The sequence below is a fragment of the Oncorhynchus mykiss genome, chromosome 17 (genome assembly GCF_013265735.2).
Source record: "Oncorhynchus mykiss isolate Arlee chromosome 17, USDA_OmykA_1.1, whole genome shotgun sequence".
NCBI classification, from domain to species: domain Eukaryota; kingdom Metazoa; phylum Chordata; class Actinopteri; order Salmoniformes; family Salmonidae; genus Oncorhynchus; species Oncorhynchus mykiss.
In genome coordinates, this window is record NC_048581.1 from 64,256,102 (window position 1) to 64,282,997 (window position 26,896).

The 26,896-nt window shown below is 44.4% G+C and overlaps 1 protein-coding gene across 2 annotated transcripts; it reads left to right on the forward strand.

Annotated features, from left to right (window-relative positions):
• Window positions 1-802: 802 nt before the first annotated feature.
• Window positions 803-24,512, forward strand: cldn19 (claudin 19). 2 transcript variants are annotated; one of them, XM_036950438.1, is made up of 5 exons: window positions 803-1,782; window positions 19,023-19,187; window positions 19,875-19,959; window positions 20,084-20,230; window positions 22,640-24,512. In XM_036950438.1, exons 1-5 carry the CDS (start codon window positions 1,560-1,562, stop codon window positions 22,674-22,676), a joined length of 657 nt encoding a protein of 218 aa, XP_036806333.1. In that variant the 5' UTR covers window positions 803-1,559; the 3' UTR covers window positions 22,677-24,512. The 2 variants fall into 2 exon arrangements, with proteins under 2 accessions (XP_036806333.1, XP_036806332.1); XM_036950437.1 differs by having other exon boundaries at window positions 23,256-24,512.
• The last annotated feature ends 2,384 nt before the right edge of the window (window positions 24,513-26,896 follow it).

The window sequence follows — 26,896 nt, forward strand, 5'->3', positions numbered from 1 at the left end:
ATCTGGCAGACCAGACAACTTCTAACATCTGGTAGACCAGACAACATCTAACATCTGGTAGATCAGACAACATCTAATATCTGGTAGACCAGACAACAACTAACAACAGACGAAACAAAACACTACAGAATGCAAAGACAACTTTCAGAAATGTGTACTTTCAATTTCTCCTAGTCATAGGAGTGGCAGTTAGAGCGTTGGACTAGTAACCTAAAGGTTGCAAGATTGAATCCCTGAGCTGACAAGGTAAAAATCTGTCGTTCTGCCCCTGAACAACTGTTCCTAGGCCGTCATTGAAAAGAAGAATTTGTTCTTAACTAACATGCCTAGTTAAATAAAGGTAAAAACATGTAAAAAATAAACATATCATTATAGACTTTCCTTAATATAAATTATATTGTGTAATGGAAGTTGAGAACATAGAAAGTCTACAGGCATTGGTAAAAGTTGTGATGCTTTGGGTTTGACTGCTATGGGAGGTCTTCTTGCTTGGAAAGAGAGTTTTGTGTTGTGTGGTTTTGCTTTACCTCTGAACTCCACTCAGTATAATCTCTCTCTCTCTCTCTCTCTCTCTCTCTCTCTCTCTCTCTCTCTCTCTCTCTCTCGCTCTCTCTCTCTATCTCACACTCTCTCTCTCTCTCTCCCGTGCTCGCTCGCTTTCCTTAAACCCCCCTTACCCCCATCCTGCCCCCTATCCTCTTCCCTTCCCATTGGGCGTTCCTAGAACACTGAAGGGCCAATCAGAGCTCAGCTCTTGACCCCTCTGTGCCCAGCCTGTTAGGGGATTTCTGTGTACATAAACTTTTTCTATTTTTTTTCTCTAAACCCTTGTTCAGCCCTCGAAGTGCGGAGCAGATGGAAAGAGTGTTGATGAAAGAAAGAGAGAGATAGAAAGTCAGGGTGAAACCATGCCGTATCTGAGGAAGCCTAGTGAGCGTAGTGACCGAGCCTGACGACCTGATCACCCCAGACAACCAGGAAAGAGCAGTCTGGTCAACCTCAAGACCCGGACATACACACTTCCAACAGGAGAAAGAGAAATAAACAGAGAGAGAGAGTGAGAGAGAGAGAGAGAGCGAGACAGAGATAGAGAGTGCGAAAGAGAGAGAGGAGAACGCCAGATGTGTGAGAGAGAGCAGAGAGAAGGAGATGCTCAGAGAGAGCGGACAGTGACCAGAAAGGAGACCAGAGGAAGAAAGAGAAACGAAAGAGACCACTGAGAGAGTGCCTGGGTTAGTGCTGAAATCTGGATTGTCTGTAAAGGGGTGTTTGACTTTTGGTTCTGTGGCTCTGATAGACAACGGGAGCTCTGAGAAACAGTTTGGGGGAGTTCTGTGTTTCACTCTGCCAACAGTATTACCTGTGTGTGGAAGCGAGACTGCTTCAGGTGTTCTGAAGAGGACAAAATAGTAGCCAAAGAAAAGGAGGACAGAAAGAGGACAGATAAATAAAAAGGAAAGAAAGCTATACATTTAGAAAGAAAGAACAAGAAGTAACCAGAGAGTAAGAGAGAAAAACAAAGCTAGAGACAGTCTATAACAGATAGACATAAAGACAGGATGGCAAACTCAGGATTCCAGTTACTGGGTTACTTCCTGGCATTGGGTGGTTGGATAGGCATCATCTCCACCACGGCTCTGCCCCAGTGGAAGCAGTCTTCGTACGCGGGCGACGCCATCATCACGGCGGTGGGGCTCTATGAGGGCCTGTGGATGAGCTGTGCCTCCCAGAGTACAGGACAGGTGCAGTGCAAGGTGTTTGACTCCATGCTGTCACTGGACGGTGAGTAGGACATCATAACGATCACTCCTACACTTGTGACCTGTCATTATCTGTCTTTCTATATTTCTCTCTCTCTTTCCCTGCCCCAGCATTGCATCTTGAACAAATCCACTCTCTCTCTCTCTCTCTCTCTCTCTCTCTCTCTCTATATATATATATATATATATATATATATATATATAGAGAGAGAGAGATCATGTTATGGACAGTTGTGTATCTGGAGTTGGTCATTATGAGATGCCTTATTCACTCATAACAGATCTGTTTACCCGATTCCCAACACGGGCAATTAACTGGGTTGATTTATAGAGGAAGTGTTTGAAGAAACATCATGATCAAATGATCAATTTGCCTATTTGTATGATTCAGCAACTGAATGCATAAAGAGTTCATAAAACAATCTAACTAATCCAACTGTCTGGAACACATTAAAGTCAGGCATAAATCTATTAGATAAAAAGTGCTGCTGTTGGCATGTTTAATTAGGAGAGGGAGGGAGGGAGGGAGGTAGGGAGGGTGGGAGGGAGGGGTGAGAAAGAGAGAAAGAGGTAGAGGGAGAGAAAGAGAGAGAGAGAGAGAGGGAGAGAGAAAGAAAGAGAGAGTGGGAGAGAGAGAGGGAGAGAGGAATGTGGGGTTCAGGCATAAATTAGCCCTGAATATGAGGTTCCTGGCATCTCCAATCTGTTTAGCATAGACCTACTGACTCATAATTAATGGCAGGCAGATGACATAAATTCACCCGTCTTTTCTCTCCACTGATTACCCCATTAGGGTAATGAAAAGCTACAGGGGGAGGACTTGGTCAAATAATTTCTCTGTAAATCAGAATGGTCGACACCCTTTGGAGTTTTCTGTTTTTGTTTTAGTTTTATTAAGAGACACGGATACGCATGTTACTCCCTGTGACCCACACCGCCCCAAAACAACAAATCAGGCTAACGTTTGGCCGCTGTGCAATTCATTATATCAAAACATTTTCTGCGAGTGGTGAGCTCGAGCTTGGTCTCCTTTGCTCATCGGAGTAATAAAAACAGAGTATTGTCCCTGTGATGAATAGTGGTTGTTTGGAGAAGAAAAGCCCAGTGTTGAGCCAAACATCAGAGATATTCTCAGAATGTGCTCTGTCTTCCCCACACACACGCATTGTTCCTGTCCGGCCCTAACACACCCTGTGTGTGTGTGTTTGTGTGAGTGGAAAACGAGCGAGTGAGAGCAAACAGCATAACACACTTTGGTACCAACTTTTGAAAAGTTTACCCCATGCAATACTAACATGGCTTCTGCTACTTGTTGCTGTCTGGTCAAGCAAGGCATGTTGTTGAGTGTAGGTCAGGTAACAAATCAAATTTCAATCAATCAAATTAATTTTTTAAGCCCTTCTTACACCAGCTGATGTCACAAAGTGCTGTACAGAAACCCAGCATAAAACCCAAAACAGCAAGCAATGCAGGTGTAAAAGCACTGCGGCTAGGAAAAACTCCCTAGAAAGGCCAGAACCTAGGAAGAAACCTAGAGAGGAACCAGGCTATGAGGACTGGCCAGTCCTCTTCTGGCTGTGCCGGGTAGAGAGGAACCAGGCTATGAGGGGCGACCAGTCCTCTTCTGGCTGTGCCGGGTAGAGAGGAACCAGGCTATGAGGGGTGGCCAGTCCTCTTCTGGCTGTGCCGGGTAGAGAGGAACCAGGCTATGAGGGGTGGCCAGTCCTCTTCTGGCTGTGCCGGGTAGAGAGGAACCAGGCTATGAGGGGTGGCCAGTCCTCTTCTGGCTGTGCCGGGTAGAGAGGAACCAGGCTATGAGGGGTGGCCAGTCCTCTTCTGGCTGTGCCGGGTAGAGAGGAACCAGGCTAAGAGATTAAATCACTGAACTGAACCATTTGGCACGTACTCACTCTTTTCCACTGTTGAGTGAACTCATGGTCTTACCAACATCTCTTCCTGTTATGGTATTTCAGACTCAGTACTGGTCTTGGATACAAAGTGTGTGTGTGCTCAAGCATGTGTAATGGTGTGTGTGTGTGTGTGTGTGTGTGTGTGTGTGTGTGTGTGTGTGTGTTAGGCAGTTCCTGCAGGTGCTTTTCATATTGTGCTAAATGAACCCTTCTCCTTCACTACACAGCATGAGGAACATGTGATGAGGTCTAATTGTTCACCAGACTGTGTTGTTGCAGTGGTAGAGTGTACCAAAGCACTGCAGTGGAAACTGATGGACTTTTTTCAGATTCTGATTAATTGCCCTTAAAAAGGCAATTCATTTTCAAAACCTGTGACAATGTAAACATATCGAAGCTGGAAGAAACTGTTCGGAGAGACTTATGTCAAGATCTGCACACTAGAAGGATATAAATCAGGATACTACTCCTTGTACAGATAGAACAATTCCAGAAGTATCTTGAGGTTTTTTACACCGTCTTATCCTGCTTTGTTTCACTTTAGTCTGAACAGTGGTGCTGAATGAACAGTTCTTCTACTTGTTGCTGTCTCAGAGTCTCAGAGGCAGATACTGCCTGGTATTGGTCACAAACCATCGAAGCTCTCAGTTCTCTGGGCTCTGCAGTGAATGAAACCTCTGTACTGCACTAGGCAGTGTACAATACCACACAAGCACTGGTGCTATACAGGACACAACAGGGTCATTAAACAATATACAGTTGAAGTCGGAAGTTTATATACACTTAGGTTAGAGTCATTAAAACTCGTTTTTCAACCACTCCACAAATTTCTTGTTAACAAACTATAGTTTTGGCAAGTCGGTTAGGACATCTACTTTGTGCACAACACAAGTCTTTTTCCCAACAATTGTTTACAGACAGATTATTTCACTTATAATTCACTGTATCACAATTCCAGTGGGTCAGGAGTTTACATACACTAAGTTGACTGTGCCTTTAAACAGCTTGGAAAATTCCAGAAAATTATGTCACGGCTTTAGAAGTTTTTGATAGGCTAAATGACATAATAAGAGTCAATTGGAGGTGTACCTATGGATGTATTTCAAGGCTTACCTTCAAACTCAGTGCCTCTTTGCTTGACATCATGGGAAAATCAGAAGAAATCAGCCAAGACCTCAGAAAAGACATCCACAAGTCTGGTTCATCCTTGGGAGCAATTTCCAAACACCTGAAGGTACCACATTCATCGGTACAAACAAAAGTATGCAAGTATAAACACAATGGGACCACGTAGCCGTCATACCGCTCATGAAGGAGACGCGTTCTGTCTCCTAGAAATGAGAGTACGTTGGTGCGAAAAGTGCAAATCAATCCCAGAACAACAGTAAAAATACATTGTGAAGGTGCTGGAGGAAACAGGTACAAAAGTATCTATATCCACAATAAAATGAGTCCTAAATCGACATAACCTGAAAGGTCGCTCAGCAAGGAAGAAGCCACTGCTCCAACACCGCCATTAAAAAGCCAGACTATGGTTTGCAACTGCACATGGAGACAAAGATCGTACTTTTTGGAAAAATGTCCTCTGGTCTGATGAAACAAAAATAAAACCGTTTGGCCCTAATGACCATGAGGAAAAAGCCGGAGGCGAACAAGCTGAAGAACACCATCCCAACCGTGAAGCACGGGGGTGGTAGCATCATGTTGTGGGGTTGCTTTGCTGCAGGAGGGACTGGTGCACTTCACAAAATAGATGGCATCATGAGGTAGGAAAATTATGTGGATATATTGAAGCAAATCTCAAGACATCAGTCAGGAAGTTAAAGCTTGGTCGCAAATGGGTCTTCCAAATGGACAATGACCCTGTCACGAACCTCGCCGAGGTTGGTGCCTCTTCCTGTTCGGGCGGTGCTCGGCGGTCGTCGTCGCCGGCCTATTAGCTGCCATCGATTCCCTTTCCGTTTGTTTTGGGTTATTGGTTAATTGGGTACACCTGTTTTGTATTAGGATTTGTTTGTAGGGTATTTAAGGGCACTAGGCCCGCTGGGTATTTGTGCGGGCTTGTTTTTGTTACTCTGTGTTTTGTTGGTGTGATTTATTATTGTATTTATTCTCCGGACTGTTTAGTCCTGTTGTTGTTTTGGACTAGCAACGTATTTACGCCCTGTGTGTTGGCGTGACTGTTTTTGTTGCGCTGGGGAATAAATCTGAGGAAAACGACTGAACCCTGCTCTCTGCGCCTGATTCCACCCACCACACCTAGTAGATCGTAACAGAAGCCCGCACCCACCTGAAATGGAGTCAGCAGGAGCAGCGACCACTCCTCTCCCCACTATGGAGGAGCGCGTTCATCACCATACAGCTGTCCTCCATCGGATTGGTACCGCGATGGACCAGATGATGGAGAGGATGGAACGATGGGAGCGGAGTGGTCTCCCGACATCTACCCCAGCTCCCCCACTCCCGACACCACCTACTCCACCTACATCGTCCTCTGGGTCCGGCGCACTACGTCTCTCCCCCCCGAGGGAGTACGATGGAGCGGCTGCTGGGTGCCAGGGATTTTTGCTCCAGCTGGAGCTCTACCTGGCTACCGTGCGTCCGGCTCCCTCGGGTGAGGAGAGTGTGAGCCTCCTCGTCTCCTGTTTAACGGGCAGGGCCCTGGACTGGGCTAACGCAGTCTGGAACAGTCCAGACTCAGCTCGGGACAACTACCTGGAGTTCACTCGCCGTTTCCGAGCAGTGTTCGATCATCCACCAGAGGGTAAAGCGGCGGGTGAGCGACTGTTCCACCTCAGACAGGAGACGAGGAGCGCGCAGGACTTCGCGTTGGAGTTTAGGACCCTAGCTGCTGGTGCTGGGTGGAATGACAGGGCCCTGATGGACCATTACCGGTGTAGTCTCCGGGAGGACGTCCGCCGGGAGCTGGCTTGCAGGGACACAACTCTCTCCCTGGATGAACTAATAGACATGTCTATTCGATTGGACAACCTGCTAGCTGCCCGCGGGCGTTCAGAAGGGGTCCTGTTAATTCCACCGTCCAGCTCTCCCACTCCCACTCCGATGGAGTTGGGAGGAGCTGCATCTAGGGGGATCAGAGGGGGCTCCTCCTGCTCCTATTGTGGACGGAGAGGACACACTTCGGACCGGTGTTGGAGGAGTCCCTCTGGGAGTCGAGATGGTCGGCAGAGCGCTCCTCGGCCACCCCAGGTGAGTAAGCACCAAACTCACCCAGAGCTCCCTGTTGGTCACATGTTTTTGTTAATTTTTTTCCCTGCATTTTTCCCCTCTCTTCAGCATAAGGCGCTAGTCGATTCAGGCGCAGCTGTGAGCTTTATGGATCGTGGACTCGCCCGTAAATTGGGTATTCCGTTAGTGCAGATAGACCCACCTGTCCCCGTGCACTCCTTAGATAGCCGACCGCTAGGGTCAGGGCTGGTCAGGGAGGCCACGATTCCGCTGGACATGGTAACGCAGGGGAATCATAGGGAGAGGATCAGTTTCTACCTTATTGATTCACCTGGGTTTCCGGTGGTGTTGGGGGTTCCCTGGCTGGCTATTCACAATCCCCTTATTTCCTGGAAACAGGGGGCTCTTAAGGGGTGGTCAGACGAGTGTTCAGAGAGGTGTTTAGGAGTTTCCATCGGTGCCACGACGGTGGAGAGTCCAGACCAGGTTTCCACCGTGCGCATTCCCCCAGAATATGCCGATTTGGCTATCGCTTTTAGTAAGAGGAAAGCGACCAAATTACCACCCCATCGACGGTGGGATTGCGTGATAAACCTCCTGGAGAACGCTGCACTTCCCCGGAGTCATGTGTACCCACTGTCACAGGAGGAGACGCTGGCTATGGAAACATATGTCACGGAAGCTCTGAGACAGGGGTACATTCGGCCCTCCATGTCACCCGTCTCCTCGAGTTTCTTTTTTGTGAGGAAAAAGGAGGGAGGTCTGCGTCCGTGCATTGATTATCGAGGTCTCAATTCGATCACAGTGGGTTTTAGTTATCCGCTACCTCTCATCGCTACGGCGGTGGAATCATTCCACGGAGCGCGTTTCTTCACAAAACTGGACCTCAGGAGCGCGTATAATCTGGTGCGTATTCGGGGAGGAGACGAGTGGAAAACAGCGTTTAGTACCACATCAGGCCACTATGAGTACCTCGTCATGCCGTATGGGTTGAAAAATGCTCCAGCCGTCTTTCAATCCTTTGTAGATGAGATTCTCAGGGACTTGCACGGGCAGGGTGTGGTAGTCTATATTGATGACATCTTGATTTATTCTGCAACACGCGCCGCGCATGTTTCCCTGGTGCGCAAGGTTCTTGGGCGACTGCTGGAGCATGACCTATACGTCAAGGCTGAAAAATGTGTGTTTTCCAAACCAGCCGTTTCCTTCCTGGGTTATCGCATTTCCAGCTCGGGGATGATGATGGAGTGTGACCGCGTTAATGCCGTGCGTAATTGGCCGACTCCGACCACGGTAAAGGAGGTGCAGCGGTTTTTAGGGTTTGCCAATTACTACCGGAGGTTTATCCGGGGTTTTGGCCAAGTAGCGGCGCCCATTACCTCACTGCTGAAGGGAGGGCCGGTGCGTTTGCGGTGGTCAGCAGAGGCTGATGGAGCCTTCAACCAGTTGAAGGCACTGTTCACTGGGGCTCCCGTGTTGGCGCATCCGGACCCTTCGTTAGCATTCATAGTGGAGGTGGATGCGTCCGAGGCTGGGGTTGGAGCCGTGCTGTCTCAGCGCTCGGGTACGCCACCGAAGCTCCGTCCCTGCGCTTTCTTTTCTAAGAAGCTGGGTCCGGCAGAGCGGAACTATGATGTGGGGGACCGGGAGTTACTAGCTATGGTAAAGGCCCTGAAGGTGTGGAGACACTGGCTAGAGGGGGCTAAACACCCTTTTCTCATCTGGACTGATCACCGTAATCTGGAGTATATTCGTGCAGCGAGGAGACTGAATCCGCGCCAGGCTAGGTGGGCCATGTTCTTTACACGTTTTAGATTTACGATCTCTTACAGACCAGGTTCCCTCAACACTAAGGCCGACGCGCTGTCCCGTCTCTATGACACTGAGGACCGGTCTATCGAACCCACTCCCATCCTTCCTGCTTCTCGGCTGGTGGCCCCAGTGGTATGGGAGGTGGACGCGGACATCGAGCGGGCGTTGAGGGTTGAACCTGCGCCTGCACAGTGTCCGACTGGCAGAAGTTACGTACCGCTTGGTGTTCGTGATAAGTTGATTCGGTGGGCTCACACACTACCGTCTGCGGGTCATCCGGGGATCGATAGGACAGTGCGGGGTCTTAGAGGGAAATACTGGTGGCCCACCTTAGCTAGGGACGTGAGGCTCTATGTCTCTTCCTGTTCGGTATGCGCCCAGAGTAAGGCTCCTAGGCACCTTCCTAGAGGGAAGTTACAGCCCCTCCCGATTCCACAACGGCCATGGTCCCATCTCTCGGTAGATTTCCTTACTGATCTTCCCCCATCTCAGGGGAACACTACCGTTTTGGTCGTTGTGGATCGGTTCTCTAAGTCCTGCCGTCTCCTCCCATTGCCTGGTCTCCCTACGGCCCTACAGACTGCAGAGGCTCTTTTTACCCACGTCTTCCGGCACTATGGGGTCCCAGAGGATATCGTCTCCGATCGGGGTCCCCAGTTCACATCTCGGGTTTGGAAGGCGTTTATGGAGCGTCTGGGGATCTCGGTCAGCCTTACCTCTGGTTATCACCCCGAAAGTAATGGGCAGGTGGAGAGAGTAAACCAGGAAGTGGGCAGGTTTCTGAGGTCGTATTGCCAGGACCGGCCAGGAGAATGGGCAAGGTACGTCCCATGGGCAGAGTTAGCCCAGAATTCTCTTCGGCATTCGTCCACGAATATGTCGCCATTCGAATGTGTACTGGGTTACCAGCCGGTCCTGGCTCCGTGGCATCAGAGTCAGACCGAGGCTCCTGCGGTGGAGGAGTGGGTACAGCGCTCTAGAGAGACCTGGCGGGCAGTCCAGGATTCTCTCAGGCAGGCCAGTGAACGGCAGAAGAGAGACGCTGACCGCCACCGCAGTGAGGCCCCGGTGTTCGCACCAGGGGACAGGGTCTGGCTCTCGACCCGAAACCTGTCCCTCCGCCTGCCCTGCCGGAAGCTGGGGCCGCAGTGTGTGGGGCCATTTAAAGTCCTGAGGAGGATAAACGAGGTGTGTTATAGATTGCAACTTCCCTCTTATTATCGTATTAACCCCTCGTTTCATGTGTCTCTCCTCAGGCCGGTGGTAGCTGGTCCCCTACAAGACAGTGAGGTACCGGAGGTCCCTCCACCCCCTCTGGACATCGAGGGGTCCCCGGCGTACACAGTACGAGCTATTCTGGACTCGAGACGCCGGGTGAGGGGCCTGCAGTACCTCGTGGACTGGGAGGGGTACGGTCCGGAGGAGAGGTGCTGGGTACCGGGGAGGGACATTTTAGATCCCTCCCTCTTGAGGGATTTCCATCGCCTCCACCCGGATCGCCCTGCGCCTCGTCCTCCGGGTCGTCCTCGAGGCCGGGGTCGGCGCGCTGCGGGAGCCGCGCGTCAGGGGGGGGGTACTGTCACGAACCTCGCCGAGGTTGGTGCCTCTTCCTGTTCGGGCGGTGCTCGGCGGTCGTCGTCGCCGGCCTATTAGCTGCCATCGATTCCCTTTCCGTTTGTTTTGGGTTATTGGTTAATTGGGTACACCTGTTTTGTATTAGGATTTGTTTGTAGGGTATTTAAGGGCACTAGGCCCGCTGGGTATTTGTGCGGGCTTGTTTTTGTTACTCTGTGTTTTGTTGGTGTGATTTATTATTGTATTTATTCTCCGGACTGTTTAGTCCTGTTGTTGTTTTGGACTAGCAACGTATTTACGCCCTGTGTGTTGGCGTGACTGTTTTTGTTGCGCTGGGGAATAAATCTGAGGAAAACGACTGAACCCTGCTCTCTGCGCCTGATTCCACCCACCACACCTAGTAGATCGTAACAGACCCCAAGCATACTTCCAAAGTTGTGGCAAAATGTGTGTATGTAAACGTCTGACTTCAACTGTAGGTAAATTGTAGCCAACTTCAGAGATGGATGCCATATTGCTGCTTCTGTTCAATCACTCATGTGTCAACATTTTCCAGAAGATGCTAAAATGGCTGCCATGGAATCATGTTATGTCATCTCAGTGACATCATGCTTTTTGGGATGACAGAATAATGTCCAAACTCTCTCTATCTGGCTCTGGGGAAGAAGCACTGTACAGCTAAGTTACTGTACTACTGTTAGATGAGTGCAACTGGTTTTGCCAGGTTTCAGGACCAGGGTATCCTTTTGAGGTGAACATCAAAGAGGGTTCTCTTTTCTTGACAGCTTAGTGTTGAATACTGTCCAAGTCGTAGAGCACTCTCTCCTACAGTCTAATGAATACACAGACTATGGTGTGGTCGGAGATTTAGAATAACCTAGGCAGGAGACTCCATATTGGCACAATGACATCTATACTGACATCAACGATATTTACAGTATTTTCTAGGTAAACATTTGAACTGTCAAAGAATGTTTGGTGTCAACATGGAGGGATAATTTGAACTCTATACAGTTCTGGATATTACCACCAGCCCACACAGACTGATGAGATGATGGATGGTCTGATGTCCCCCCTCCCATCACACCATGCTCTCATCCCCTGTTATCCTGCTGGCTATTGTGAGGTCATCAGTAGAGATAGTAGCAGCTATGTACGTGCACACATTGTTCATCTCCCTCTCCTACCCACCCTCCCTCCCTCTCTCTCTCTCTCTCTCTCTCTCTCTTTCCCTTTCTCTCTCTCTCTCTCTCTCTCTCTCTCTCTCTCTCTCTCTCTCTCTCTCTCACTCACTCACTCACTCACTCACTCCAGTAGTTTGTTGTCTTTCTATCCAGTATCCCTCTCTCTCTCTCGCTCTCTCTCTAGTAGTTTGCTGTCCCTCTCTCTCTCTCCAGTAGTTCGCTCTCTCTCTCTCTCTCTCTCTCTCTCTCTCACTCCAGTAGTTTGCTGTCTTTCTATCCAGTATCCCCCTCTCTCTCTCTTTCTCTCTCTCTCTCCAGTATATCGCTCTCTCTCTCTCTCTCTCTCTCCCCCCCCCCCCCCTCTCTCTCTCTCTCTCTCCAGTATCTCTCTCTCTCTCTCCAGTAGTTCGCTGTCTCTCTTTCTCTCTCCAGTAGTTAGCTGTCTCTCTATCCAGTATCTCTCTCTCTCTCTCTCTCCCCAGTATCTCTCTATCTCTCTCTCTCTCCAGTAGTTGTCTGTCTCTCTATCCAGTATCTCTCTCTCTCTCTCTCTCTCTCTCTCTCTCTCTCTCTCTCTCTCCAGTAGTTGGCTGTCTCTTTATCCAGTATCTCTCTCTAGTAGTTGGCTGTCTCTCTATCCAGTATCTCTCTCTCTCTAGTAGTTGGCTGTCTCTCTCTCCTGTACCCCTCTCTCTCTCTCTCTCTGTCTCTCAATTTCAATTCAATTCAATTTGCTTTATTGGCATGACGTAACAATGTACATATTGTCAAAGCTTACTTTTGATATTTACAATTCAAAAATAATAAGAATCAAAATGGTCAACGGGACAACAGTAAAAATAACCATACAACAGTAAAAATAACCATACATTGAACAATAACAATACGCATATAAGCAATGTTGTCTCTATCTCTCTCCAGCATCTCTCTCTCTCTCTCTCTCTCTCTCTCTCTCTCTACAGTAGTTTGCTGTCTCTCTATCCAGTATCTCTCTCTGTCTCTTTCCAGTAGTTCGCTCTCTCTCTCTCTCTCTCTCTCTCTGTCTATAGCTATTTATAGCTGTCTATAGCTGTTTGTGTTTTGTTCCCCTCCTACTGGACAGGAGTGCTGCTATGGCCCTTTGTGCTGTAGATGTCAAATATGACAATCATCATCCATATATCAGTGCCCCTAAGCTTATTCTATACTATTCCACAAAGCTTGTGTCACACTGACATTTACATTAATAGAATGAAGGTAGTTGTTTGAATGTTTTTCTGTTTTAATGGAGTGGGCAAACCATTGTTACGTATGAAGACCCACGTCATCCCACAAAGGACAATTTCCATCGTCCATATCCACACACACACACACACACACACACACACACACACACACACACACACACACACACACACACACACACACACACACACACACACACACACACACACACACACACACACACACACACACACACACACACACACACATACAGCTTGTGCCTACCAGCATTGACACAGGGTAGAGTATAGTGGGAGGAACACACACACGTCCTTGACTCCTCTATTAGTCCGTTGATCAGAGTGGTGCCTTGTACAGCCAGCCCAAACTCCCCACACACTGGATGAAAGAGAGAATGGAGAAAGAGAAAATAAAACCTCTTTCTCTCATAAACCATAAAAATTCTCCTTGAAGTAGATCCTGCCACACATAAATCTAAGTTCAAAGGCCATCTGCCCATCACTAGCCCTTTCAGAGTCTTTTCCCATCAATGTAAATTATGACTTAAGTTTGTTGGAAAGGCTATTGTTCTCAGTTGTATTTTACATATATTTTCTCACACTGTCAGTGTCAGTATTCAATTTTACTATGTAGTTCTCCTATTCTATTCTATTCTATTCTATCATATCCTATTCTATAGTAATTTGATCTGCTGAGAGATTACAATCCAGTGTAGCTCAGTTGGTAGAGCATGGCACTTGCAACACCAGGGTTGTGAGTCAAATTCCCATTGGGGACCATTACGAAGAAAGCATGAAAATATACGCACTTGCTACTTACTGTAAGTCGCTCTGGATAAGAGTGTCTGCTGAATGACTCAAATGTAAATAATTTTAGTTTTGCACTGTCAGTTCTTGGCAGTAGCTGTGGTTTTACAGTCTGTTGTCTTGCGTGTTGTTAGGGGTGATGTTCAGGGATTGAAAGGGCTCTACTAGTGGCAAATGAATCTTTATATATTGTTGTAGTTTCATTTGTTGGCAACACTGTAGAAATGTGTAATGTATGATGCAGATATGTGTTGCTGTGTTCATGGTTAATGCTCGTGTTGATCTAACATTGAGCTGTGAACTTGGTGTCTTGTCTGCAGTTTGTAAGGTCTTGGTGAGTGCATTAACGCAGTATTAGTGTTGTACTGGTGTTTTTTTTCACATTCTGTTAGTGGAGTCTCTGTTGTCAGGGCTGCTGTGTGAGTGTGTGTTGCAGGCCGCAGTGTCTGATCACCGTGGCGACAGCCCTGTGAAAACAATCCCGCTTTGTGACAAAGCCACACTAATCCCACTGTGTGAAACATGTAACACGGGCCCTCCTACAGTGTGTGTGTGTGTGTGTGTGTGTGACAGAAAATGAGTATGTATGTTTCTGTGTGCACGTCGTTTCCTCCCACAGAATGTGTCCGTATGTTTATGTAGTTGTGTGTGTGCGTGTGTGAATGAGTAAATATGTCAAATGTCCCGCCCACTGAGTTATGTGTGTGTTATCCATGGAAAACTGAGCGGTGAAACCCCTGTGGTTTGATTTTGAATGATTGAGTGGGACAGTTAAGTCTAAGACTGATGTTATTATTCCATTGTGTACCATGGAAGTGGGAAACAAAATGAGTTCTTAAAGAGAAGAGAGGGAGAGAGAGCGAGATAGAAGGATAGAGAGAAAGACAGAGAAAACAATAAGGAGATGAGAGAGAAAGAGGCAGATAGTATGAGTGAGGGAGAACGAAGAGAGGAGGATAATATGTCTTTTTTTGTCTCCAGTTTTGTGTTAAAACGTTTTCTTAAGAAGTTGACTTCTGATTTCATATTGGTTTACAATGTGGTGGTTGTGTTTTGATTGGTTGCTTTTCCAGTGATGTTTTGCACAGAAATCTCTGTTCCTGTTAGGTCCGTCGTTGAATGAGTGAGACCAAAGCGCAGCGTGGAAAGTGTTCATGATAATTTAATAATGAAACACCAACAAAATATATACGACCGTAACGTTCTGCAGGGCTAGACAGCTCCTGTGAAAACTCAAGACCCCACAAACTAGGGTGGAAAACAGGCTGCCTAAGTATGACTCCCAATCAGAGACAACGATAGACAGCTGCCTCTGATTGAGAACCCTACCCGGCCAACAAAGTAACAGAAAACTAGAATGCCCACCCAAATCACACCCAGACCTAACCAAATAGAGAAATAAAAAGTCTCTCTAAGTTCAGAGCGTGACAGTTCCACTCCTGTTCTGCCCCAATTTAACCCATGAGAAATCTAGACATTTAATATGTGTATACCTATATACAGTGCCTTGCGAAAGTATTCGGCCCCCTTGAACTTTGCGACCTTTTGCCACATTTCAGGCTTCAAACATAAAGATATAAAACTGTATTTTTTTGTGAAGAATCAAAAAGAAGTGGGACACAATCATGAAGTGGAACGACATTTATTGGATATTTCAAACTTTTTTAACAAATCAAAAACTGAAAAATTGGGCGTGCAAAATTATTCAGCCCCCTTAAGTTAATACTTTGTAGCTCCACCTTTTGCTGCGATTACAGCTGTAAGTCGCTTGGGGTATGTCTCTATCAGTTTTGCACATCGAGAGACTGACATTTTTTCCCATTCTTCCTTGCAAAACAGCTCGAGCTCAGTGAGGTTGGATGGAGAGCATTTGTGAACAGCAGTTTTCAGTTCTTTCCACAGATTCTCGATTGGATTCAGGTCTGGACTTTGACTTGGCCATTCTAACACCTGGATATGTTTATTATTGAACCATTCCATTGTAGATTTTGCTTTATGTTTTGGATCATTGTCTTGTTGGAAGACAAATCTCCGTCCCAGTCTCAGGTCTTTTGCAGACTCCATCAGGTTTTCTTCCAGAATGGTCCTGTATTTGGCTCCATCCATCTTCCCATCAATTTTAACCATCTTCCCTGTCCCTGCTGAAGAAAAGCAGGCCCAAACCATGATGCTGCCACCACCATGTTTGACAGTGGCGATGGTGTGTTCAGGGTGATGAGCTGTGTTGCTTTTACGCCAAACATAACGTTTTGCATTGTTGCCAAAAAGTTCAATTTTGGTTTCATCTGACCAGAGCACCTTCTTCCACATGTTTGGTGTGTCTCCCAGGTGGCTTGTGGCAAACTTTAAACAACACTTTTTATGGATATCTTTAAGAAATGGCTTTCTTCTTGCCACTCTTCCATAAAGGCCAGATTTGTGCAATATACGACTGATTGTTTTCCTATGGACAGAGTCTCCCACCTCAGCTGTAGATCTCTGCAGTTCATCCAGAGTGATCATGGGCCTCTTGGCTGCATCTCTGATCAGTCTTCTCCTTGTATGAGCTGAAAGTTTAGAGGGACGGCCAGGTCTTGGTAGATTTGCAGTGGTCTGATACTCCTTCCATTTCAATATTATCGCTTGCACAGTGCTCCTTGGGATGTTTAAAGCTTGGGAAATCTTTTTGTATCCAAATCCGGCTTTAAACTTCTTCACAACAGTATCTCGGACCTGCCTGGTGTGTTCCTTGTTCTTCATGATGCTCTCTGCGCTTTTAACGGACCTCTGAGACTATCACAGTGCAGGTGCATTTATACGGAGACTTGATTACACACAGGTGGATTGTATTTATCATCATTAGTCATTTAGGTCAACATTGGATCATTCAGAGATCCTCACTGAACTTCTGGAGAGAGTTTGCTGCACTGAAAGTAAAGGGGCTGAATAATTTTGCACGCCCAATTTTTCAGTTTTTGATTTGTTAAAAAAGTTTGAAATATCCAATAAATGTCGTTCCACTTCATGATTGTGTCCCACTTGTTGTTGATTCTTCACAAAAAAAATACAGTTTTATATCTTTATGTTTGAAGCCTGAAATGTGGCAAAAGGTCGCAAAGTTCAAGGGGGCCGAATACTTTCGCAAGGCACTGTATATACCAGGCCGTGTGTACATATATATATATATATATATATATATATATATATATATATATATATATATATATATATATATATATATACCAGGCTGTGTAGATATTTCATATGTATATACCAGGACGTGTGTAGATATTATATATATATATATATATATATATATATATATATATATATATATATATATATATATATATATATATATATATATATATATATACCAGGCTGTGTAGATATTTTATATACCAGGCTGTGTAGATATTTCATATGTATATACCAGGACATGTGTAGATATTATATATATATATATATATATATATATATATATATATATATATATATATATATATATATATACCAGGCTGTGTAGATATTTTATATGTGTATACCAGGCTGTGTAGATATTTTATATACCAGGCTGTGTAGATATTTTACATGTATATACCAGGCTGTGTAGATATTTTAAATACATATACCAGGCTGTGTAGGTATTTTATAAGTATATACCAGGCTGTGTATATATATATATATATACCAGGCTGTGTAGATATTTTATATATAACTATAACTTCCTGACAGATGTCTTGAGATGTTGCTTCAATATAGCCACATCATTTTCCTCACTCATGATGCCATTTATTTTGGGAAGTGCACTAGTCCCTCTCGCAGCAAAGCACCCCCACAACATGATGCTGCCACCCCCGTGCTTCACGTTTGAGATGTTGTTCTTCGGCTTGCAAGCATCCCCTTTTTCCTCCAAACATAACAATGGTCATTAGGGCCAAACAGTTTTATTTTTGTTTCATCAGACCAGAGGACATTTCTAGAAAAAATACGATCTTTGTCCACATGTGCAGTTGCAAACCGTAGTCTGGCTTTTTAATGGCGGTTTTGGAGCAGTGGCTTCTTCCTTGCTAAGCGGCCATTCAGGTTATGTCGATATAGGACTCCTTTTACTGTGGCTATAGATATTTTTGTACCTGTTTCCTCCAGCATCTTCACAAGGTCCTTTGCTGTTGTTCTGGGATTGATTTGCACTTTTCGCACCAAAGTACGCTCATCTCTAGGAGACAGAATGCGTCTCCTTCCTGAGCGGTATGACGGCTGCATGGTCCCATGGTGTTTATACTTGCGTACCATTGTTTGTACAGATGAACGTGGTACCTTCAGGCATTTGAAATTGATCCCAAGGATGAACCAGACTTGTGGAGGTCAACAATTGTTTTTCTGAGGTCTTGGCTGATTTCTTTAGATTTTCTCATTATGTCAAGCATAGCGGCACTGAGTTTGAAGGTAGGCCTTGAAATACATCCACAGGTACACTTCCAATTGACTCAAATTATGTCAATTAGCCTATCAGAAACTTCTAAAGCCATGACATCATTTTCTGGAATTTTCCAAGCTGTTTAAAGGCACATTCAACTTAGTGTATGTACATTTCTAACCCACTGGAATTGGGATACGGTGAATTATAAGTGAAATAATCTGTCGGTAAACAATTGTTGGAAAAATTACTTGTGTCACGCACAAAGTAGATGTCCTAACCGACTTGCCAAAACTATAGTTTCTTTCCAAGAAATTTGGGGATTGGTTGAAAAACTAGTTTTAATGACTCCAACCTAAGTGTATGTAAACTTCCGACTTCAACTGTACATATATACCAGGCTGTGTGTAGATATATATAATATATATATACCAGGCTGTGTGTAGATATTTTATATGAATATACTGGGCTGTGTAGATATTCTATATCTATATCTATATACCAGGCTGTGTGTAGACATTCTATATAAATATACCAGGCTGTGTAGATATTCTATATATACCAGGCTGTGTGTAGATATTCTCTCTCTCTCTTTCTCTCTCTCTCTCTCTCTCTCTCTCTAAAATGCAAATTACTTAAAAATCATACAATATGATTTTCTGGATTTTGTTTTAGATTCCGTCTCTCACAGTTGAAGTTCACCTATGATAAAAAATTATAGACCTCTACATGCTTTGTAAGTAGGAAAACGTGCAAAATCGGCAGTGTATCAAATACTTGTTCTCCCCACTGTATGTATATATATACCAGGCTGTATGTAGATTTTGTACATAAATATACCAGGCTTTGTAGATATTCTGTTTGTACCCTGTAGTCTGTCTGATCTCCTTGCCATCTGAAGCCGAGTACCACTGCCTTAACATTCCCATTCTGTTGTCCTCTCTCTTCCCCTCTTTCTGTCATTCCCTTGACCCTCTCAAACTTGTTTCTCTCCCTGCTACCACTCCACCCTATATTTTACCTGCTCTCTCACTCTCCTCATACCCCCCTCATGTTTCCCCTCTTTTATTTTCTCCTCTCACCTCTTCTCCCATCTCTCTGCCTTCATCTATTCTTTTGTCTTCTCTCATCCTCTTCTTTCACCCCTCCCCCTCTATCCACAGTTCACATCCAGACGTGTCGTGCTCTCATGGTGGTGTCCGTGCTGCTGGGCTTCATAGGAATGATAGTGAGCGTGGTGGGGATGAAGTGCACTAAGGTGGGCGACAATAACCCCGCCTCCAAGGGGCTCATCGCTGTGTCTGGAGGAGCCCTCTTTCTACTCGCAGGTGAGACCACTATCAGGTGACCACCATGTGACTGTCATGTGATTAAAGAAACAAACAGAACTCTGGAGCAAGGGTGTGGGCACCTGCATGATAACACTGATTTACACTGTGTAATGTTGGTCATGTGACCACTATACTGTGTAGCTTGCTGTTTTTTTAACCACCTCAACACCCACAAATTAATCGGCTATTAGAAAATATATACTGGTGAAGTACCACTCCCTAAGTTAAAGGTTCAGACACTACAGTGAGTTGTACTTAAGAGCTTGTTATCTCTATCATTTATAAGTGTTCACTATCTTACTCTCACTTTTACTGTTTGAGTGGAACCAGTCTTTCAGGGCTCATGTCTTGCATTCCTCTGATCAGAAACTCTCACCAGCGGTCTTCTGGGTAATAAGGGTCCCAGCTGTAAACAGGAAGTGGTGATTTTTGGACACATTAGCTCCATGACCTCAGAGACAACCATGAGCCTGACAGAAAGAATAACAACCTCAGAGTCATTACACAGAGTGCTTTTACTGCTGCACTGTGTGTGTGTGTGTGTGTGTGTGTGTGTGTGTGTGTGTGTGTGTGTGTGTGTGTGTGTGTGTGTGTACATGTGCACGTGTGTGTATGTTCTTGTTTAGATTCATAATGTGATGTTGTTCCCCCCTCCTCTCTCTTTCTCTCTTCCTCTCTATGCAGGTCTGTGCACGCTGGTGTCCGTGTCCTGGTACGCCACTCAGGTGTCCTATCATTTCTTCAACCCAAACACGCCGGTCAATGCCAGGTAACCCTATCACACTGGTCACACACTGTATCTACCACTCAGTTTGTCTCTGAGTAATAGATAACATGTCTAATAGTACTGTAAAAAATGATATTAAAGACAGATTTGACCATTTACACTGCAGGTATGAGTTTGGGTCAGCCCTGTTCGTGGGATGGGCGGCGGCCAGCTTGACGGTTTTGGGTGGATCCTTCCTGTGCTGCTCCTGCTCCAATGAGGAGAGGCGAGGGCAGCAGTACTACCGCCAATCACAACCATCCACAGCCAGGGAGTACGTGTAAACCTGCCCCCTCCCAGCAGCCACCCAAACAGAGAGTAGAGGCCACACTTTGCTCCTCCCCCTTTCTCTTTAACTGATGTGTAAAGCTTACACACACACACACACACACACACACACACACACACACACACACACACACACACACACACACACACACACACACACACACACACACACACACACACACACACACACACACACACACACAAGCACAGTCTCCACCTTTGGATTTTAGAAAGTTTTAGGAATTCAGAGGCTTTTATAATGACATTACATAATGCCATTTATTCTATGGAACATATTCTTGAGCTGAAACTTGTACATTTTATTGCAATACATGTCGTTGAGAGGATGGTCATTTTGCTCAATTATCCTTTTAAAGCGTTTTATGTTTATCAAATCTGGCATGTGGCTTAAAAGTAATTAAACGTAACTAAATCAAGTATTGGAAAAGTAATTACTGTGTAGAGGAGACATAGGAATTGTTTTATGGCAGAATGCCTGAAGGTAAATTGTGGGACAAACACGATCATAGAAAAATTAAACAATTTCGTGGTTTGGTTAGCATGTCCTATACTTGCTGGTTGGAGCTGTGTCTATGTGTGTGTTGCTTTGTGTCTTCTAACACATTTTAACATTCCAATCGAATATAGTTGACATCATACAGGGCTGACATTCCAAATTGAACAGAAAATCTTCTCTGGGCTATTTTGATGCGGTTTGGATAAGCAGCATTTTATGATGTCATCAGTTCGAATCAGATATACAGAAAATGGTCAAATATGTGAGCTAAAATAAATGTTGTTTTAACGAGAGAGAGTCGCCGGTCATTGCATGCCTTAACATCACGTTCCATTTGTTAACACATCCGTGCAAGTCTACCCAATATCCATCATCCATGTGTTCTATACCTCAGAGACTGGCTGACCTCTTATAAAAACCGACTGTTATAAAACCCGTCAGATTCAGTTAAACTCATGCTTTTATTCCTTGTGTGCTCTATAGGCAAACACTCTTAAATAAAACATACATTTTTAATGGACATTGAAATTCTATTTCATACTACTCTATTCTATGCTAAATATTGTACTTTCAGTCACTCACTGAGCCTCTGCTCAGGCCATCTAGACCTCCTGAACCCCAACTCAACCCACGCATTTCTCTGCTTGAATCCACCACCCACAACTCTGACTCTTCATTGCTCTTGATCATAATTCATTTGGGCAAAAGGGTTGGTTAAATGTGCTTCCGATAACAGAACCATTGAACTTTTAAAAGAACTGTTCCATGCCCCCCGTTTTCTGGTCATCTGGCCCCTCTCCTTAGTAAAGTCCTTGTGTATGGAGTGTTCCATTGTACTCAGAATGAGGGTACATAGGCCTGAAGGACCTCCTACACTGCTAAATGAAAGGGGGAGGTTGACCATTACAAGCCTGTCAACAACAGATGTCCTCTAAGAGTCATTACCAAATTACAAATGTGACTGAACTAGCTAAAAGCCAAAAGAAAATAAATAAATATTTGTTATGTTTTTTGTAACTTTGTGTGTACCTAAAGTAGGTCTTACTGATCTGAAACAGCTAGTTTACTTACTAGCCATTACTTTTTTCTTATTTTCAATTATTTTAAATATGTTTAAGTGTTTTCAAAATGAACAATAAAGTGCTGAACCACCATCAACAATATTCTCCAGAAACGTTTCTATTAAAGACCTCAACTCCCAAACCTCAAATGAATAGGTATATGTCAACAATGAGCCAAGAGTTGCTAGCTGTCAGATGAACACGTTTCTGGTTTCAACACGACCAGTTTCTTTATTCAATGTAAGAGAAAGGTTCGGCAACTAGTCGGAAACCTGGAAAGGTTACGTGTCTAACACCCTGCTTTATGGTTTATAAAACATGGCCCTTTCTTGGCTTTTATTAAGAATAAAAATATAAAACATAAAAACAAATCAAAACCAGCCATCATAAACCCAACACATTTGGACATAATATCTGATCAATTCCATGCCATAGAACAAATTACATTACAAATGATCTGTGCGCTGTGACTCATCAGCATCCGCCAATTTCTCCATCCTTAACCCTTAATTTAGGATCAACAACCTTTCTCTTTCAAAAACACTTCAACCATCTTCACTCAGTAACTAATCACAGAGCTAGCGCAGCCTAACTAGCATGCACCTCTTCACATCTAGGGCAGCCTGGATAGCTAGCATCTCTTCTAATTTTTCCTTACTCAGCATGCAATATCAAGCACTCATTCACCCACTAATACCAGAGAGCTTCCTGTAACGGTGAATCGGTGAGGTCTTGATGTGTGTCTCTCTCTCTCCTCTCGTCTCCTCTCGTCTAATGCTGTTCTTCTCTGCCTGTCTTCTTCTCTTCCCTAATTCAGGGCAGAGTTGTTGAGTGAGACTAGTTTCCCTGACTGACCAACCCCTGCCTGTCCCCCAGGACTGTCCGAGTTCCACTCACTGTCTCCCCTTTCCTTGTTCCTTCCTAGATTCAAAATTTGGACCTTTGTCTCTCCACTATAGTATTTGTTTCTCCCCCTCCCTCCCTCCCTCTCTCCAACCTCATACCCCATTCCTAAATGTCTGCTCCTTATCAGTGTCTGATATTAAGGGTCGACACAATGTCCGCCACCCCTTTAAGAGATTGCTTCTTCCCTTCTCCCACTTCCTGAGCCTGTTTGTAAATATAGACTCTTAAAGGAGAAGTGTGGTTAGGTGGTTAGACCCCCCCCCCCCCCCCCCTTATGACTAGAGGGGCAGTATTTCACTGTATTTCAACCTGTGAACCCTTTACTAGAAAGTCCATGATATCCTTTTATCTTTTATTGACTGGACTTTAACTGAACACGTGAGACTTGTCGTGTCATTATGTTATGTTGATTTCTGCTTCACTAATATCCTGTGATTTCTGGGTTGGTAGTAATGTACATTTTGGTTTTGTTCTCTGAGTATTCAAATGTACATTTACTGAAACATGTTTTTTCTTTTAAATTGCAGACCAAATGTTAAACATTCCCCACCAGAGAAAAAGGAGGAATACTTATAGTTTGGGCGACTCCTTTGGCCCCACGATGTGTTAGATTTTTGGCAACAGGCAAGACACTGTCTAACACAAACAGACAAGACACTCTCTCAAAGAAAATAGAAGCAGACAAGACACTCTCAATAGAAAACATAAGCAGACAAGACACTCTCAATAGAAAACATAAGCAGACAAGACACTTTCAATAGAAAAGACACTTTCAGAAAGCAAACAAAATAAATCCAGAATTCACTGAATACATCTGCAGACCAACCCTAATGGGTAGCTAGTACTGTATCTTTCTTAAAGATGCCCATGTGTTAAATGTTTGTCAATGTATTTTAGAATCAGTTTTGTACACAAGCAATATTAAATGGTATTCTGCACAGGTGTTATTTGTGCTCACACATGACAAATAACTGCTATTTGGATAATTGAAAGCCAGTAAAACTGAATCTATGATTCTTTCTGTCTGTAGTCTGTCTTTAGTTTCTGGGAGAGGAAGTCATTCAGGGTGTGTTTATAGAACATAGAATACAGAAGTGCCCAGATGTTTCTACCACCACCTCCAGCCTTTCTACTACATATTCCCTACTGCAGTGCCTTATAACATGTGTGTTTGTGTGTATGTTTTTGACTGTTATACACGGATCCCACAGTGTCACATCCTATATGGACATATGGTAAAACATATCCGTGGACGTCTTTTTCTCTTGCATGAAATGTACCATTCAGACAAACTGTTGCATGTAGTTATATCTCTGAACATGAATATGTACTGTACTGTAGCTAGTACACCACTTAGAAAACAGCAGACAGACAGATTCCTAAACGTCCCTAACTGATGGAGAGCGATGGCACGCTTTGTAAAAGTTGTGAGACGGTTTGGAAGAAGTACATGTACAGTAGCCCAGATTGAGGATATTACTATACATGCATTCAATTTAGTTAAGTGCCAATATGATTTAGTGTGGATGGAAGATGTGTTTTGTTATTGACTACGGCAACTTATTCTGTACTCCGGGTGCTGAAAGCACAGTCTCCTGTACAGGTACTGTACTTAGTAACGGCCAGTTTGCTCAATGTAATCAGGTCAAACGTGTTTTTCTGTTGCCTACATTTATTTACCATGCATTTTCTTCATCTAATATTCATTATTATTATTTCAAGTATCATTTCTTTTGAAGTATACTCATGTATGTTTCTTTTAGAATAAAGTAAGAGCATAAAAACGTTGTGTTCATGCTTTGTTTGGCACACATACACCATCACCACCATCACACGCACGTAGGCACACACACACACACACACACACACACACACACACACACACACACACACACACACACACACACACACACACACACACACACACACAGAGTAGTACGAGTCAGGAGTCTACGGGCAGACGAAGGCCTCCTCCTGGGGTTCAGATATGATTTCACACCTCCTTACCCCTCCTTTTCAACCTCCCTCTCTTTCACCTCTCCCACTTTCTCTTCCACCCCAAATACCTTTCCTGCTCCCCGTCGTTCAGTAATTGCAGACGGTGGAATTCCAGTTCTGCCTCAGTAGCTCTGAGAGTCATTCTCAAAGTTAACATGCACGACCGCCACATATATTCATCTCTCAGTTATCATCAATGATAAAATGACTCCCACACACATTTATCTCTGCAATGAATTTCTGTAACAATCTTTCAATCAAGTCGACCTTTATGAAGACATTCAAGGACATGATTGACTTTTCTGGGATTAGGGAAGAAGGATGAGGGTACGGTAGTAAACAGAGTCATATTGTACACTACATCTGACAGTTTCTGGATGGATTATGGATCAACAAACAATCTATAAGAGACCATCTAAATATAGTGACACAGTTACAGCATGTACCAACCCACAGCACTAGACTGAATCCAGATACAGTGGGGCAAAAAAGTATTTAGTCAGCCACCAATTGTGCAAGTTCTCCCACTTAAAAAGATGAGAGAGGCCTGTAATTTGCATCACAGGTACTCTTAAACTATGACAGACAAAATGAGGAAAAAAATCCAGAAAATCACATTGTAGGATTTTTAATGAATTTATTTGCAAATTACACTGTTGCTGGTATTTTGGCCCATTCCTCCATGCAGATCTCCTCTAGAGCAGTGATGTTTTGGGGCTGTTGCTGGGCAACACAGACTTTCAACTCCCTCCAAAGATTTTCTATTTGGGTTGAGATCTGGAGACTGGCTAGGCCACTCCAGGACCTTGAAATGCTTCTTACAAAGCCACTCCTTCGTTGCCCGGGCGGTGTGTTTGGGATCATTGTCATGCTGAAAGACCCAGCCACGTTTCATCTTCAATGCCCTTGCTGATGGAAGGAGGTTTTCACTCAAAATCTCACGATACATGGCCCCATTCATTCTTTCCTTTACAAGTTGGGTGAATTTTGTCCGATTCCTTTTGACAGAGCATGTGTAACTGAATCAGGTTTGTAGGCCTCCTTGCTCGCACACACTTTTTCAGTTCTGCCCCAAAATTTTCTACGGTATTAATGTCAGGGCTTTGTGAAGTGCACCAGTCCCTCCTGCAGCACATTGGCTAACCGGGCTATTTGCATTGTGTCCACCACCTGCCAAACCCTCTTTTTATGCTACTGATACTCTCTGTTCATCATATATGCATAGTCTTTTTAACCATACCTACATGTACATACTACCTTAATAAGCCTGACGAACAGGTGTCTGTATATAGCCTTGCTTCTCCTATTTTCAAATGTCTTTTTACTGTTGTTTTATTTCTTTCTTTACGCACACACACACACACACACACACACACACACACACACACACACACACACACACACACACACACACACACACACTCACACACACACACACACTTAACTACATCAAGTTGTTTACTCTGCTTGTGGTTGTAGTAATTCTCATTTGCTGGCTGCCATTATACAGTAAGTACCCTTTTCACACTATTGGTTAGAGCCTGTAAGTAAGCATTTCACTGTAGACCTGTTGTATTCGGCTCACGTGACAAATAAGCTTTGACTTGATTTGAAATAATCTGTCTGTCAACAATTGTTGGAAAAATGACTTGTGTCATGCACAAAGTAGATGTCCTAACCGACTTGCCAAAACTATAGTTTCTTAACAAGAAATTTGTGGAGTGGTTGAAAAACGAGTTTTAATAACTCCAACCTAAGTGCATGTAAACTTCCGACTTCAACTGTATATAGGGCAGGTAATCAAGGAGGTGGTGGAGTCCAGGTGAGTGTCATGAGGCGCTGGTGTGCTTGACGATGGTGACAGGTGTGCGGGATAATCAGCAGCCTGATGACCTAGAGACCGGGGAGGGAGTATACGTGACAGTTCTACAGTATTAGTAAAAATGTGATCAAAACATGTGGATGATCTTGTTCCTGTAGTGTTTGAAAATATGCTGGTAGGTTGATTGATATCCTGAACCAGATTACAGGCACTGGTTACAGTGAGAAGCTTCCTCTTGAGCGGACAGCTTGAGGAAAACCAGTCAATATTCAGGTCCCCAAGAAAGTAGACATATCTGTTTACATCACATACACTATGAAGCATTTCACACATATTATTTACAGTGCC